Consider the following 15364-nt stretch of genomic DNA (forward strand, 5'->3'; position numbering starts at 1 on the left):
TACAGTATGTTTATCTGCAAATGTTGCTATGTCAAAATGACAGTTGTGGGGGAAAAAATCATTAAATATAGTAGTGGGCTAAGACTTTAATGCAACACTTTCCATGTTGTCTAAATTCAAGTGTTACGCAAATTACATGTTCTGGCATTATAAGTCATCAATTATTTAAAATGCCAAAAAAAGGCAACAAATTTGTCACTCTCTATCCACTAAATATGCACTTTATCTGTAAGTAAAATCCTTGTTTTTCCTCTTCTCCTCTCTTGTGTATCTTAGTAGGGGTCTTACATGACTAACCCCATCCCTCTATAAGATAAAGCACCTGCCTGTCATGCTTTCTGTACTGTTCCCTCCAGCATCTCATCAGACATCCCAGTGAGTACCACAGGGGTCCATTTATTTTCTCATGAAACAACCGGTCCCTTGCCACTTGGCTACAAAATGATTCCATAAACAAAGATAAAAGTTGTAGTGTCTTACCCTCGTAAAAAGGCCTTATGGGAAAAAATTACGCTTTGTAAGCAATCTGCACTCCGTCCAAATAAGAGTTACTTTCCACTTTTTCATTCTCTCTCTCTCTCTCCCTCTCTCTCATATTCCTGTATGATGTTAATGAATGAATATTGTGACCTGGTTGACCCACTCTCTTCATCCCATCTGTATTCTATTCCAGTTGAGAAAGGCAGTGATGGACCACATATCAGACTCATTCCTGGAGACCAACGTCCCTCTGTTGGTGCTCATCGAAGCGGCCAAGAGTGGAAATGAGAAAGAGGTCAAGGAGTATGCCCAGGTGTTCCGCGAACATGCCAACAAGCTTGTGGAGGTCAGTCATAAATTATATATGTACATACATTCTCTCTATCTCCGCTTCACACACACACATGCATTCATATTCACTTGGAGCATGTGCAAACAGGTCAGGGCATGTGGGATGCAATTATGATTTGAACTGGCCAAGGGAAGGCAAACCTGGCCTATTGAAAAAGAACAGAAAGAAACTAAAGAAACATCCTGACATGTATTAAATGATGCATGGAGAAGCCGATGACAATTTGGAGAACTTTGAATAGCTTCGATAGTAAGACTAAAGCTACTGCTTTCACATGAGCCTGCAGTCATGAAACGACAGCACATAGGAGCTTGTATAGAGTTCATGCCTTATAATTGTTGGGTAACTGTGCATACTGTATGTCACTGTTGCCTACACCTTTTGCCATTTGTCCTTTTATGATGGTCAAAGTAACCATGCAACATGTTACAGTAACATTTGTTTGTTTTGAGCAGCCAGCAAGGAGGGTGGAAAAAAATCTATTCTACACGCTCATGTTGAGCAACGAACAAAATGAAAATGAATGAACTGTTTTTGTGACAGCGCCATGTAAGTTCATGACCCATACTGGAAATTGGTTTGGCATGTTTGGCAATTCTTGGCACTTTGTGTTTATAATATGAACAATGGAATCTGACATAATAATAGTGCATTTAATACTTGCATAAAGTCTGCTAAATCAACACTTTTGAAGGCCACTTATAAATTAAAAGAAACGATGGTTGTGTTGGCATCGGGACCATGTTTAAAAAGATCCCACAAATACTGATTTTTGTTTGTCTTGATGATTTACTTTTAAATCTCAATGGGAGTTAGGCCCAATTTCTATATGACCCTCTTTCTGCATTAGTAAATGGTATATAATTCATGGTTAAATGCAAGCATGCATTTAAGGTTCAGTTTAATGTTCCCGATTCTGATTATGCCACGTCCCCTTCATATACCCCTTTTGCTTCTGTGAATGTAAAAGTAAAAATTGAGCTGCAGAAAGGTCTTGAAAAGGTTTTCAAAAGGCTTAAACATAACTATCCTGTGATAAATCGCACTGCCCTTGAGCCGGAGTTCCCTTTTGTTCTCATGGCCCATTCAAAGTAACCTTTTGCTTAACATACTGTCACTTAGGACGACACCGCTGCTTCCTTTGACTTGAGCCGAGAGTGATTTGAGTGACCTTTTGGTCCACCCCGACTGTTTGCTGATGAGCTTGGATACCTGACTGATGTCGCCCTTAAAGTCTGTCCTTTATGCATGACCTTCAAACTTTGTTCAACCAAGGACATCAGGACAGATGAAATCTGCTTTAACATTGTTGTTGCATTCTTCAACGCCCATGGTTTATGGTGTTTATTTTATTTTATTTTTTTATGTAAAGCACTTGGCATCAGGTACTCTGTCATTTGTATGCTAAAGAGACATTGCCTGTGAAATAGCTTATTTTAAGCCTATGTATTTGCAGTATGTTGGCAGGTGAGAAGCATTTTACTTTGACTAGTAGAGGCTGCCATATCTGGATCTTTACTTTGATCCATGCAAATATAACAATTTTGTGGAGGCAATTTAAATATGCACTGCGGATTGAAAAAAAAAAAAAACATTATCTGAGAGTAGAGGGTGCAAAACAGGGCAAATTACTATGTAGCCACATTCCCATCTACAAAGTATAAATGTATGTTTTAAGCATTTGTTATTTTTTAGCTAGGATACTTTTTTATATCGACCATAACAAGAATTCAACATATCTATAAGTTTATGTAGTGGTAGTGGTTGAGGTAATTTACTTCATCGAATGCAGATGGAACAAGTTGTGCACTGACTTGTATTCACACCCATTGAACCTTTTTTCACATTTTGCCATCTTAAAAGTGTGAACGTAACATTGATGGTTTTTGTTTGAGATTGTGTTATCCACCACCACAAAGTAGCACATCATTGAAAGTGAAAATAAGAATCTGAAAATGTGCTGTGCATTTAGCCTTGCGTCAATACTATGCAATTATTTTGGGGTAAGCCTCTACAAGCTTTGCACATCTAGACACTGACATTTTTGCCCATTCTTTTTTGCAAAATAGTTCAAGCTCAGCCAGATTGGATGAAGAGCATCTGTGAACAACAATTGTCAAGTCTTGCCACAGACCCTCAATGAGATTTAGGTCTCGACTTTGTCTGGCCCATTCAAACACATATTACACAATATTATTAGACCTAAACCACTTCTTTGTAGCGCAGTCTTTATATTTAGGGTCGTTGTCTTGCTACTAGCTTTCCTATCCTTGCTGAAGAAAAGCATCCCTCCAGCATGATTTGTCCACCCCCCATGTTTCCCAGTGGACTTCTTAGCTCCTTGTCTGACCAGTGCTGTCCTCTCTCGCTCTGTCAGTTTAGGTGGACACTGGACAGCCGCGTCTTGGTCGGTTTGCAGTTGTGCCAATGTTTTTTTGTTTTTTTTGCCATTGTTGGATGATTGCTTGAACCAAGTTCCTTGAGATGTTCAAAGCTTAGTATATGTTTTATAAATTGACCCTGCTTTAAACTTCTCCACAACTCTATTCTTGACTTTTCTGATGATTTTCTTGGTTTTCATGATGCTGTTGCTGACTGGTGTTCTTGCAAAACCCGGTGAGGCCTCATAGAACAGGTGTATTTATACTGAGAGTCAATTACACACAAGTTAACTCTATTTACTAATTAGGTGACTTATAAAGGCAATTGATTGCATTGAATTGTATTTAGGGTCATCAGAGTACAGGGGGATGAATAGAAATGTACACCACACTTTTCAGATGTCTATTTGCTTAAAATGTTAAAAAAAAACCTTACATAATGTCAGTTCCACTTTACTATTATGTGATCATTTGTGTTGGTCTTTTATATAAAATCTCAACAAAATATAAATTAGTCATTGCAAGGTCACAACTGTCAAGTGGTATGAATATGAATTTTCAAAGCACTGTATATTCAGAATAAGAATCACCTTTATTGGTTAAGTATGTTGAAAACACAATAAATTGCTCTCCGGTAGTTTGAGCCACTCGAGCACTACAGCAAACACTGATATGATATAATATAAAATAATATAATATAATATAATATAATATAATATAATATAATATAATATTTGTTTTAAAGTTTAAAAGTTCCAAGTGTTAAGGATGGCGGCACGGTGGCTGACTGGTTCGCACGACCGCCTCCCAGTGCAAAGGTTGTGAGATCAAGTCCGGGCTTCGGCCTTCCTGGGTGGAGTTTGCATGTTCTCCCCGTGCTTGCGTGTGTTTTCACTGGGTACTCCGGTTTCCTCCCACATTCCAAAAACATGCATGGCAGGTGAATTGGACACTCCAAATTGTCCATAGGTGTGATTGTGAGTATGATTGTTCGTCTCTGTGTGCCCTGCGATTGGCTGGCAACCAGTTCAGGGTGTACCCCGCCTACTGCCCGAAGCCAGCTGGGATAGGCTCCAGCAACCCCCGCGACCCTTGTGAGGACAAGCGGTACAGAAAATGGATGGATGGATGGATGGTGTTAAGGATGCTTAATAAACTGGGAGGCCCTAACTGTTAACTTTTGAATGCCTGTGTGTGAACAATACCTAATATCTATGAGGCAATTACAGTTACCACCTGCTATCCTGAGGGGATAGAGAGTGTCATCCATTTCAGGAGAGACACTTAATTGTTTTAGGTGGGCTCAGTGATTAAGTAAAGCATAGCATCTATTAGAGTGGAGGCCACCATTTGAGGAAATACGATACAGCACAGGCTTAAGGAAAAATGATGGTGTTGTAGTTAAGTAACATGTCTTTTCTTGTATTTGTTTCGTGAAGTGGATTTTTGATGTCAGAAGATTGAGTTGTTTTATAATCAATATAATCAATGTTCTTAGTTTATACCACATGCTGATAGTCCTTCTCTATTCTGATTCCCATGAAGAAGTAAAAGTATTTCTCGTTCATTGCAATATACTTTAAAAAAAATTCACACCAAGTCCGTTGATCATTATTCATCAATCATAATTATTTTGCTCTAGCATGGAGTTATTTTGAGATGTCAAACTTGTGCTTTGATTCTAGGAGTGGGAAGTAATTATCTACATGAATCATTAGCTCTTGTACTTGTACGGAAGCCTATATTTATTGACAAAAAACTGATGCAAATGATTCATAAAAACTGATGCAAATGATTCACATTCAATCTACTCTCATGTTAAAAGTCTCATCATCTTAGCATTTTTTATTCTCTTTCCACATGCCATAGTGCATTTCTACTGTGGAGGATGGATACATTTTTTACACTGTTGTATATACTTTGCATCTTCATAACATTTTAGCAAGTTTGCATGCACAGCTTACCATCAGTACATTAGTACACTCCTCACTAGTATGTTCTTATTATTAATTAGAATATCCAATATTTTAAAAAGTTGCCATGGTTTCTTTTTATTACCACTGCAGGGAAAATGTGCATGTGCCAGAAATTCCTGGACATAGAAAGGACGTTACGCTCCATCATTTTCTAATGTCGGAATAAAATTTCCCCCTGACCTTGACTCTGTCTTAGTCTTTCTCGTGAAGTACAGTGCTGTTGGAATACGTCCTACTGTAATGTTGGTAGTACCTTCCTTTGCATAAGTAACACTTTTAAAATTGCAGTTTACAGTCAGAGTTAGTCATTTCAGTATGTGTGCCAATTGGTTGTGATAATGGCACATTCATTGTGACTAAGATTATATTGTTTTATTTATGTGAACATTTATTGTGATATTGGTAATAATCAGTTGTGTTTAGGTTCAACCTCTATGATAAAAAAAAACACACACACACTCAAAAATGTAGAACTAGAATAGTAGCCTATAATTGGTACTTGCTAGCATGTAGTCCAGGATTTACGCTTCGCATTGAGACATTTTTGTAACAAAGTGTCAGAATTTTTAGTAACAGATTTAAATCCTTAGCACGTGTGCAGATGACTCAATAAACTACTTAATAATACAATTTTAGAGAATGCTTAGTCACTTAAACGTCATTGTTGCATTAGTGTTTGCTTCTTTACAGCAACAACCTTAATTAACATGAGCAGTGTAAAGGAGAATATCATACACTCATGGATTATTCATAATCAATACATTGGTAAAAGCAACTAATATTTAATACTTGTTTACTAACATTAGGGAAACAATATATATCATTCTGAAGGCGGTCATTATGTATTCACTTCACTGAATAGTTTAACCAGTAATGAAATGGATCTATATGCAATATGACCAACATGAAACCTTATTTTGTTTTTGTTTTTTTAAGTGTCACAGTATGCATAAGATATTTAATTTCATATAACAAAACAAAATAACCAATGCTTAATTTGAGAATTCCTGCACCGTTGACAATACGTACATTTGTATGTGTCATTGACAAGGAACAAAAGCACTCAATTGTATACATAAGTGGTTCCTTGTTTATAGCTCCTCTATCCTTTATCCTCAATGTGCATTTCAGAGAGAGAGCGAGAGAGAGAGAGAGAGAGAGAGAGAGAGAGAGAGAGAGAGAGAGAGAGAGAGAGAGAGAGAGAGAGAGAGAGAGAGAAATTTCCAGATGAATTGTTGAACAACGAGGAGAGTTTTGAGATATGACTTTAATTTGTTTAGTGACCATGCTTGTAACTCCTAACACTTGTATCACAAATCATGTTTTCCTATGTAACGAAGTGAAATGCCATAAATCCGTTCTAGCTTCCCTGCTAAAAAAATTTAAAGCACAGTAACATAGATGCTAATTAGCATTAGCATTAAGCTTGTGAGCCGGAAGGCTAAGCTATGGTTGTTTTAAATTCTCTTTTCTGTTTATTTTGACACGTACATACTTGACACATACTGAAATGGTACCATAAAAATATATCAACATATAACAACATGCTGCAGTGTCTGAGCAATTCATTGAGCTATGACAAGGGAAATGTTCATTCAATACAGTAGCTAATAATGATATGACCTTCTGATGCAGGCTAAATCGAATGAAAGATCTGACCGGTAATCTTTTATATGTCAACTAAAACCCAATATTTTGCTGTGGCCTTTTGAAGTTGTGTCAATAAATAATAACGAAGAAATGGTATTGATAGAAAACATATTACAAATGCAGCACTGAAGCAATAAACACACCGTGTACAGAACAAATACATAAATTCTGACTTTTATCCTGATTGCAAACACTGACATACTCAGTAGATTTCCCTTTTGGTGTCTTTGTAATATCTGTGAGTCAGTGCTCATGCCTCTGGGGTATTTGGTCATCAGCCCATTTTCTGAAGAATAACAGCTGTGCTCCAGGATGCAATCAACCAATCTTTTAACCTCAAGCTGACATTTATATTCTTTGTGTTACATCTCTACTATCTCTAACAGTGAAAGAGGGAGGAACAAATAGAAATTATTATGCCACTAAGTATGTGCTCATAAAAAGACTGCCCCGCCCTCCCAAAGCCCATTCCCGGGTCCATTATCCTCACAGAAGACAATGATTGGTGGCAGTGGTTGTGACACATCAGACCAAACCTTTGTCGAGCAATTTGGAGTTAGCTCCCCAGATTTGCCCCACAAGCTGCTATATGTTCTGTGAAAGTGATGCACAACAAGTGGTAGTGGAATTCCAATAATATATTTTTTTCTCTTTCCCCAATATATGACACTAAGTGCATTAAGATAAGATAAGAGTTGCTAAATTAGAGTAAAAGATGAAGATTTGACGTATCCCTGTTATGCCATGCTTCAGACTAGTAGGATCTAATATGATATACGGTGAATCAGAAATCCTTGACTCTGTCATGGGCCCATGGGGGCTTAGTCATTTTACTTTAGATGCCCCATAATGTCCCTTTTATCTGATTCATTTATCATCTCGTTTTTCTAACAAGTGAATAATACTGTAACACTGCATCCATGTGCTTTATTTTTTCTTCCTCATGTGAAAACCTTGGGATGGTCTTGTTTTATTTGACATCGAATGATTAATGTTAGGTTTGCAGTCTCAGGACATATTAATTTATGGAATATGCTGATGGAACAATTTAGTATGACCTTGATCTCCTACAAATGCAGTGATATGAATATAAAACATAAATTGTAGATGGCATGGACAAACTGTAGTGTCCAATAGGATAAGTTTCATCATCAGAGCCACTTATGCCCAGGCCTTTCCAACCAACACAGTGAATTTTGTAGAGAAAGTTTGACTCTATTTAGTAAATTTTTAAGAGTAAATTTTTAAGAGTAAATTTTTAAGTACATTTTTAGAGTACATTTTTAGAGTACATTTTTAGAGTACATTTTTAGAGTACATTTTTAGAGTACATTTTTAGAGTACATTTTTAGAGTAAATTTTACTATATTTTAAGAATTGGAAAAAAAAGTCACTCAAGGGTTGAGGAACGAGCTTACGACCTTTAACTTGGGAAACTGCCACACTACCACCTGAGCTATTCCACTCCTACTGTTTGCTTGTATCCAAGAGGAGACCAAACACGCTGACACAGGCAATATACTAACACATAGCAGAAGCTGCGTGGCTCAGGGAGTAGATCGGCTGTCTCCCAGGCTGAAGGTCGTAAGCTCGTTCCTCAACCCTTGAGTTACTTTTTTCCCCAATTCTTTATTTTACTTTCTTCTGAGTGTAAATAATACTATAAAACTGAGTCTATTTGATCCCACTCTGAATAGAGTAATATTTACTCTACAGAATTTACTGTGAACGTACAACTCTGGTTTGGAGAGGAGGAACCATCCTATCCCCAGTGTAGCGCTCCACCATTCCCTCAAACACATCCTTGTTGGTTGTAAGACTAACCTTGCTCAAGGGAGATATGTCTGGCGTTACACCAAGTGCTGAATTGTTTGGATGAATTTGAGATTCAGACGGTAACCCCCAATGTTATTCCTCCAAAACCCCCGACTTGAGCATCCTTCATGTGGAAAGGGGATATAAGGCACACTAGTGTATCATGACTTTTACCCACTTAACACAGCTTGGGACTGGGAAATGCAGGTAGATCCAAGCCAGAGGCAGTGACCAAACTGGGCCCTGACCTGGTCCATGGTCCAAATTCTGCCATTATTTCTTCATCAGGAGAAAGAATATGATGTGGGATTTAAAAGCAAAAGGATGTGGTATGCCAACCTAATAAAGATTGTAAAGGAACTGAAGAGTTTGCCAAACAGCATTTTAAAAACATGTAACTGTTCTGGAACAACAACATATGGACACATGAGACAAAGATCAACTTGTGATGGGAAGAGGAGAGTTTTGAGAGGGAAACGGTCCCCAATTGATTGCACACAGGACACGAATCCTTCACAATAACATGCAGAAAATCAAATGCAGACGGGCCACCACCGGCCGGTGTGCAGTTAAAGAGGTAAGTTAAATTTACTACCTTGTGTATTAAATAAACTAGATAAATGAAGCTGCCCCTGCTACAATGCGTTAGCTCGCGAATTAACGGCTATTTGGGAGTAGTAACAGTTTGCCCGCGAGCTAACAGTTAGCATGCGGGCTAATGGATAGGACATATTGATAAAAGTAAGCAGTGAGCGAGTGCATGTGCGTTCCTGTATGTGTCTGTGTCTGTTTAGTTTATTGCAGTATAATTACTACATTATGCATATTGCACTGCAACTGCTTTTTTAAAATTCCAGAGAAGTGAAGATACGCTGTGCCCTGTGTGAGTTTATGATTAATATTTTGTGGTTGGTCTAATAAGTTGCACGGAGTCGGGTTTGTGGTTGGTCTAAATAGTTGCCTACGGGTGGGGGCACTACCAGAAATCCTGCCTAGGGTGCCAAATTGCTTAGGAACGCCACTGTGTCTATGAGTTCCAGATTTCATGCTGCAATTGACTCTCTGAAAGCAGCACTTCGACATTTTGGACAAGACAGTGTGCTAACCTGCATTTGCTAGGCTAACCCATAGTGATAAAAATGACAGCATTAAACTCTTCAAAATAAACTCAATGTCTGCTGGAATTACGTCACGTTACCATAAATGAAGTACTGTACTCCATGTGTTATTGCTGCAGTTGGGATAGGCCTTCGGCAAAGCGATCAAAGCATCCATATCTAGTTTAATGAGCCGTTCTCAGTTTGACAGTGCATTTAAGTCCGTGTGCACATAGACTTGCAACTCTCAACTTTATAGACAACAACCACAACCATAACATAGGGATGTACATAAAGAGTTAGCATGAAGAGAATAAAAAGCTTTTATTGGCATGGCAAGGTGCAGATACAGCAAAGTTTAGGTTTTGAAAAATAAAATAGTATTAATTACTAGCACATAATTCTAACTACCATGATGAGGAACAGTGTTCCAACGGTTGAAGAGTTTTTCTTTCTCCTTGATCTTAACCTCGTGACGGGTGTAGCGGACAGTGCCTTGTTTGCCGGGAGCCCATCATGGAAAAAAGGAGAGAGAGAATTGGAGCTTCATCCTTCAAATTACAGATTTGTTGTTGCCATGGTGAAAATGTCTCACCGAATGTACAATTTTCCATCTCCTTTGTAGCACTGGCTCACTGGTAAACGTGTTCAAATAAAAATCTGAGTTAAATCGCCAAACAGAACAGCAGGCACGCCACAGAGTTGGCTGGAGGAGCTGCCCCCTCGGTCTTTAAAAAGTCACAACTTCAGATGACATTTCCTCTTTGAAAAACACCAGTACACGCTATTGAATACAGTACAGTGGACCTCCGCATACTCGCAGTCCAGCACCTGCGGACTCGCGTGTTCACAGATATTTAAAAAATGTTCAATGTCCAAAGCTAACTTGGCTGGAAGCTCATTTCAAAGGTTCCGCGTTGGTAAACATCGACAGGCCTGAAAATTATGCATTTTTTGGCTAAATACGCCGTTTAGAAACCAAAATATGTGACCTACGTTACGTGAATCGTGGAGAAGCGATGAGAAAGTGGGAATATTAGGGATGTGAATTGCCTAGTACCTAGCGATTTGATTCGTATCACAATTCATAGTTCACAATTTGATACCGATTAATCCCGATACGAATCTACAAATTGATTATTGCGATTTTTTTTAACTCAAATTTAGAAAATACTAATCAGTAAACTTGTTCACTGAAAGATTTGTATGAAAATGTATTTATTTATCTGAAAATTCAGGTTGTTCCATTAATATAACATTATTCCATGCTTAATGTGTGAATCCTAACCCTAAGTAAGACGTTTTGTTGAATATTCCCATAAAAAAATGTATCCTTAAAAATCGATTTGGCCGCATATTGAATCGATTCGAGAATTGCGCGCTCTAATATCGCGATATATTGCCGAATCGATTTTTTCTAACACCCCTACAAGATATATTCATATTCATTCATTCATTCATTGAACATAAGCGTAGTTATGACTTGCATGTATTGAGTGCATTGACTGCTTTTGCAGAGCCACACACGCTCGCTTAGCTCTTCAAAGTAAGCATGCTCCACCAAACTAGTGGTGTAACTCTTCCTGTGGCTCATCCACAAGCTCTTAATAAAAAGGTGAATGAAACCATTTACCTGGCAATTTGGCCCTCACAGACAAGCAGGTTAATGGCTTATCAACAGTCTGTTCTCTCGATTGTAACTGATCTTCTTGTTTTTGTCACATAGCCTATTGATGACATTGAGGTTTGAGTGTCCGGACACATTGTAAAAAAAGCTCACAAGGCTTTGTGAGCATTTGAATGAAATCATCTACTTCTCTAAAAGCATTTTGTTTAAATATTTTATATCAGTCAGGCAGCCGACCTCGACATGTCTGCTGAATAGCTGACAATAGACGGCAACACATTGCACAGAAGCCCGTTTTGTGGCTTCATAGTTATTATGAAGATTACATTTTAAAACAGTTTGGAGGTACATTAAGGATGTCTGCATTTCATTGTATGCTTAACTATACTTTGGCCTTCGACAATGTGTCATCCTCAACAAGTGGTTGGTATTGAGAAAATATTATAAGATACATTTAATTTGACCAAATATAGGATTGGCATGATATGACTTAACAGTATAGACCCCGCAAACTTGTGTTTTGTTTGGCTGTTTATCAGCATATTTGTCAAGTCATTAAAAATTGGGAGTTTATTTTTATTCATCTCCCTCCTAACGCACTTCAACGGGCATCAATTATATGTGGACAAATAGTCTACTGTATACAGTGTTTGATACAGTCACTGTCAGGCCTCCTATGTCCAAATATGGTCAATTGCATCTCCCCCCTTTGCTATTCGTCAGTCTACACATGATATGTTATTTTTACAATTTATTTCCTACATGACATTTGCTTGATTTCCTGAAAAGTCATGGTTTTGGAAATGTGAGAATTCTACCTGACACCCGCAATGTATTTTAATTTAACAATTTTAAATTGTAAATGCTGCGATTGGCTGGCAACCAGTTCAGGGTGTACCCCGCCTACTGCCCGAAGCCAGCCGGTATAGGCTCCAGCGCCCCCCGCGACCCTTGTGAGGAAAAGTGGTTAAGAAAATGGATGGATGGATGGATAACTTGTAAATGTTCGAAAATAGGTCTTTACCATTTCCTTTCCCTCCATAAATCAAAATGAATACAGCACTTTCTTAAGTGTGACACACGTATAAGTACAAACTCCAACTGCTCACACATTACTCGCAGCCTTGATTTGAATGTTAACACTGTTCATTTTGTGTCATAGTGGTTCCACTTCAGTTCTGTAGATTTATATTTACATTTTACTGTTGCCAACTGTTAAACAATTCGCAATGAAGAAGACATTTGAGCCCTCAGTGCACGATGGAATGCTAATGATAACAGCATGCATTCATTATAATTTTTTTTCATCCCGTTGCCTACTGGTGCTCGTGGTGTAAACTACTGTAAGTTCAGAGATGTAACAACAACAACCACAACAACAACAAAAGCAGTTCTATTCATGTTAAATTCCTTACATGCTGGGTTGCTAATGCGGAAGTGAACTAAATCTCCAAGGCCCTTCTCCCTCTTCCCTGAAGAGAAAAGCCCCAGTTTGAGTGTTCACTTGCATCATCAAAGGGCTCCCCTTTCTCATGTAATATTAACATGTGCTAAATAAGTGGCAAACAGCGGCAGCAATGTTTACACAGCATCAGCACCGACTTGCAAAGCCACATAGTGCGGTTGCCTTTGTATTCAAAGCTTAGGATGCTCTGACAACCCATGGGAGGCGACAAGATTATAGCATAGGCTCACTGTTATACAAGATGTCTAATTTAGGCACAAAGCATGTTGCCTCTTCATAGGCTTTCATGGTGCCAAAGATTGTAATTAGTACATAGCTTGCCCCCCGCAAAATAAAAATAAAAATAAGCGACAGATAAAAAAAATTGACATGCCCTAATGGTCACTGACATTGGGATAGACTTCCCCGACAGTCTCTTTTTATTTTGTTGTTTATTTTGGATGTTGGATTTTTTTCTTTTTTTTTAAATAAACTTCAGTTGAGTTGTTCAATCTGATTTAGCCTCTATGTGCTGCCATGTCAATTTAATCTGCACAGGACTTTAAAAGCCAGTAGTGTTGACCTTAAACTAGATTAGCAATTGGGCTGTTTCTTTAACCAATCAGATTTCAAATTCCCCACACAGGGTTAGCTAGCTGGCATACAATGTCAGCATTTTTGTCTTCTGATTGCAAAACTCTACAGTCAAGTTGGACTAGCAAAACACATCTGTAGCAATATGTACACATTAATACAATAGATGTTTCACAACCTATATTTTAAGGTAACGCTCCTGTGAAAGCCAATGAAACACTTGGCGTGACCATGAAAATATAGTGAGACAGTCATCTGTGAGCAGTTAAACTTTTTTCACTCTGGCTTAAATCTGGTCATCAAAAGGCTTTTGAGGTGAAGTGGACTGTCATCGGCAAATCAAATCTCCTGGAAATGAGTCCCATTAATCACAAAGTGCTTCATTTAGTCCTTTTCTATGTACAGCTCTGTAGTGTGTCTGCGTTAGAGAACACGCAAGAGAGACTGAGCCCTTCATTTAGAAAGAGTGAGAGAAAGATAGAAAATGTTTGGTGGTGCAGAAGAAAAGCAATCAATTCTCATTATGGAAAATAGATCATCCCTCCTAATTAGAGCCACGGCTTTTTACCACAGTACAAATGCAGAATAACGCAAGCTAAGGATGCCAAGCGCTGCCCACTGCTGACTAATTAGGTGAGTGAAGGGGGAAAAAAAGATGGTTTTGTGCCAGATAGTTTATTACGGCTTAAGTGCAATGGTTTGAACCAGTTATGTGAGCTCTTCATGAAACACACTGCCTTTCACATTCTCTATTCATAGTCTGCCTTGCATTAGGCAGAAAGTTGCCAAATTTATAAAATGTGTGCACCATCTCGGCCCCACAGATCACATTGGTCGCCCGCAGGCCTGTTCCTGTTTCTAGGAATGTTGTAAGAGTGAACATTTGAAAATGTGAACATTGGCAGAGATTTATAAATGTAGATTTTAGCCTTATTATTTTGAGAAATCATAAATATGATCAGGAAATTCTGATAAATTAATACAACTAATTATAAACTAATTTAAACCCCCAAACATCTAAATATGCTTTTTAATGCTTTGTTCTTCACTCTCAAAAAATGTATTTGTATATGTTTTTATGGTTGGTTTTGTTGTTGTTGCAGGTGGCAGCAGAGTATAAGAGATTGGCCAAGGCCATGTTGCAACAAGCTCTTTTTGACAGTGTTTTCACCAGGAATGTGAATAATGCTGAAACTATACTATACTATACTTTTTTTCCTGATAAAAGAAGAGACTCTAATCTTTATTTTGGTAGGTTCCATGTTTTTTATAGCAATAGAGCACAATATTCTGGGGGCCTTGCAAAATCAGTCCAAATCCAGTAAAACAGCCAGGTGCAAAGAGGGTTACTTCAGTGAAAATGGCTAGGAATGAATGAGTTAATCTGTATGTAAACAGAAAGTAAACCGTAAACGTAAACCCTGCCACAGATTGGCTTGAGCCACAGGGGATACTACTTAAACGGCAGGTAAACAAGCTCGTCTCCAACTGTTGAGTAGCAACACCTGTGGCTAAAGCCAAATTGTTTCAGGGTTTTTACTTTCTGGACTTGGATTCTACCAACCCTGACTAAATATTACATTGCGTCATTGCCTAAAATGAATTACTGCTATCACCACAAACGTCCATTTCATGTTTGAGTGGAATTAAATTAACATAAAATAAAATAAATAACACTGTTACTCTGAGCAACTTTTCAGATTCACCGCTTGTCAGTAGTCTCAAGCACTCTAGATGCACGCGCAGAGCACATATTTGGCCTTTGACGACGTGTAGGTTGGATGTGTACAGATGAGTGTTCAAACTGCAGACACATACTCACAGTGCATATCCGATTTATGTCCACATGCAAGTCGGATAAAAAAAAAAATATTTAAAAGAAAAAAAAATCTGAATGGGTATATGCCACGGAGGAAGCGAGACTTCCCACTTCATGGTTTTCACACAT

At 38.2% G+C, this 15364-nt stretch overlaps 1 protein-coding gene across 1 annotated transcript in view; it reads left to right on the forward strand.

Moving 5' to 3' along the window:
* ctnna2 (catenin (cadherin-associated protein), alpha 2) overlaps nt 1-15364 on the forward strand; it is a 215438-nt gene that overhangs the window by 137934 nt on the left and 62140 nt on the right. The window contains exon 9 of the mRNA XM_086083087.1: nt 674-826. Within this exon, the coding sequence (XP_085939213.1) occupies nt 674-826 (153 nt within the window). The remainder of the gene's footprint in view (nt 1-673; nt 827-15364) is intronic.

This window comes from Leptonotus elevatus, chromosome 8 (assembly GCF_054856555.1).
Source record: "Leptonotus elevatus isolate MCC_2025b chromosome 8, RoL_Lele_1.0, whole genome shotgun sequence".
Lineage (NCBI taxonomy): Eukaryota > Metazoa > Chordata > Actinopteri > Syngnathiformes > Syngnathidae > Leptonotus > Leptonotus elevatus.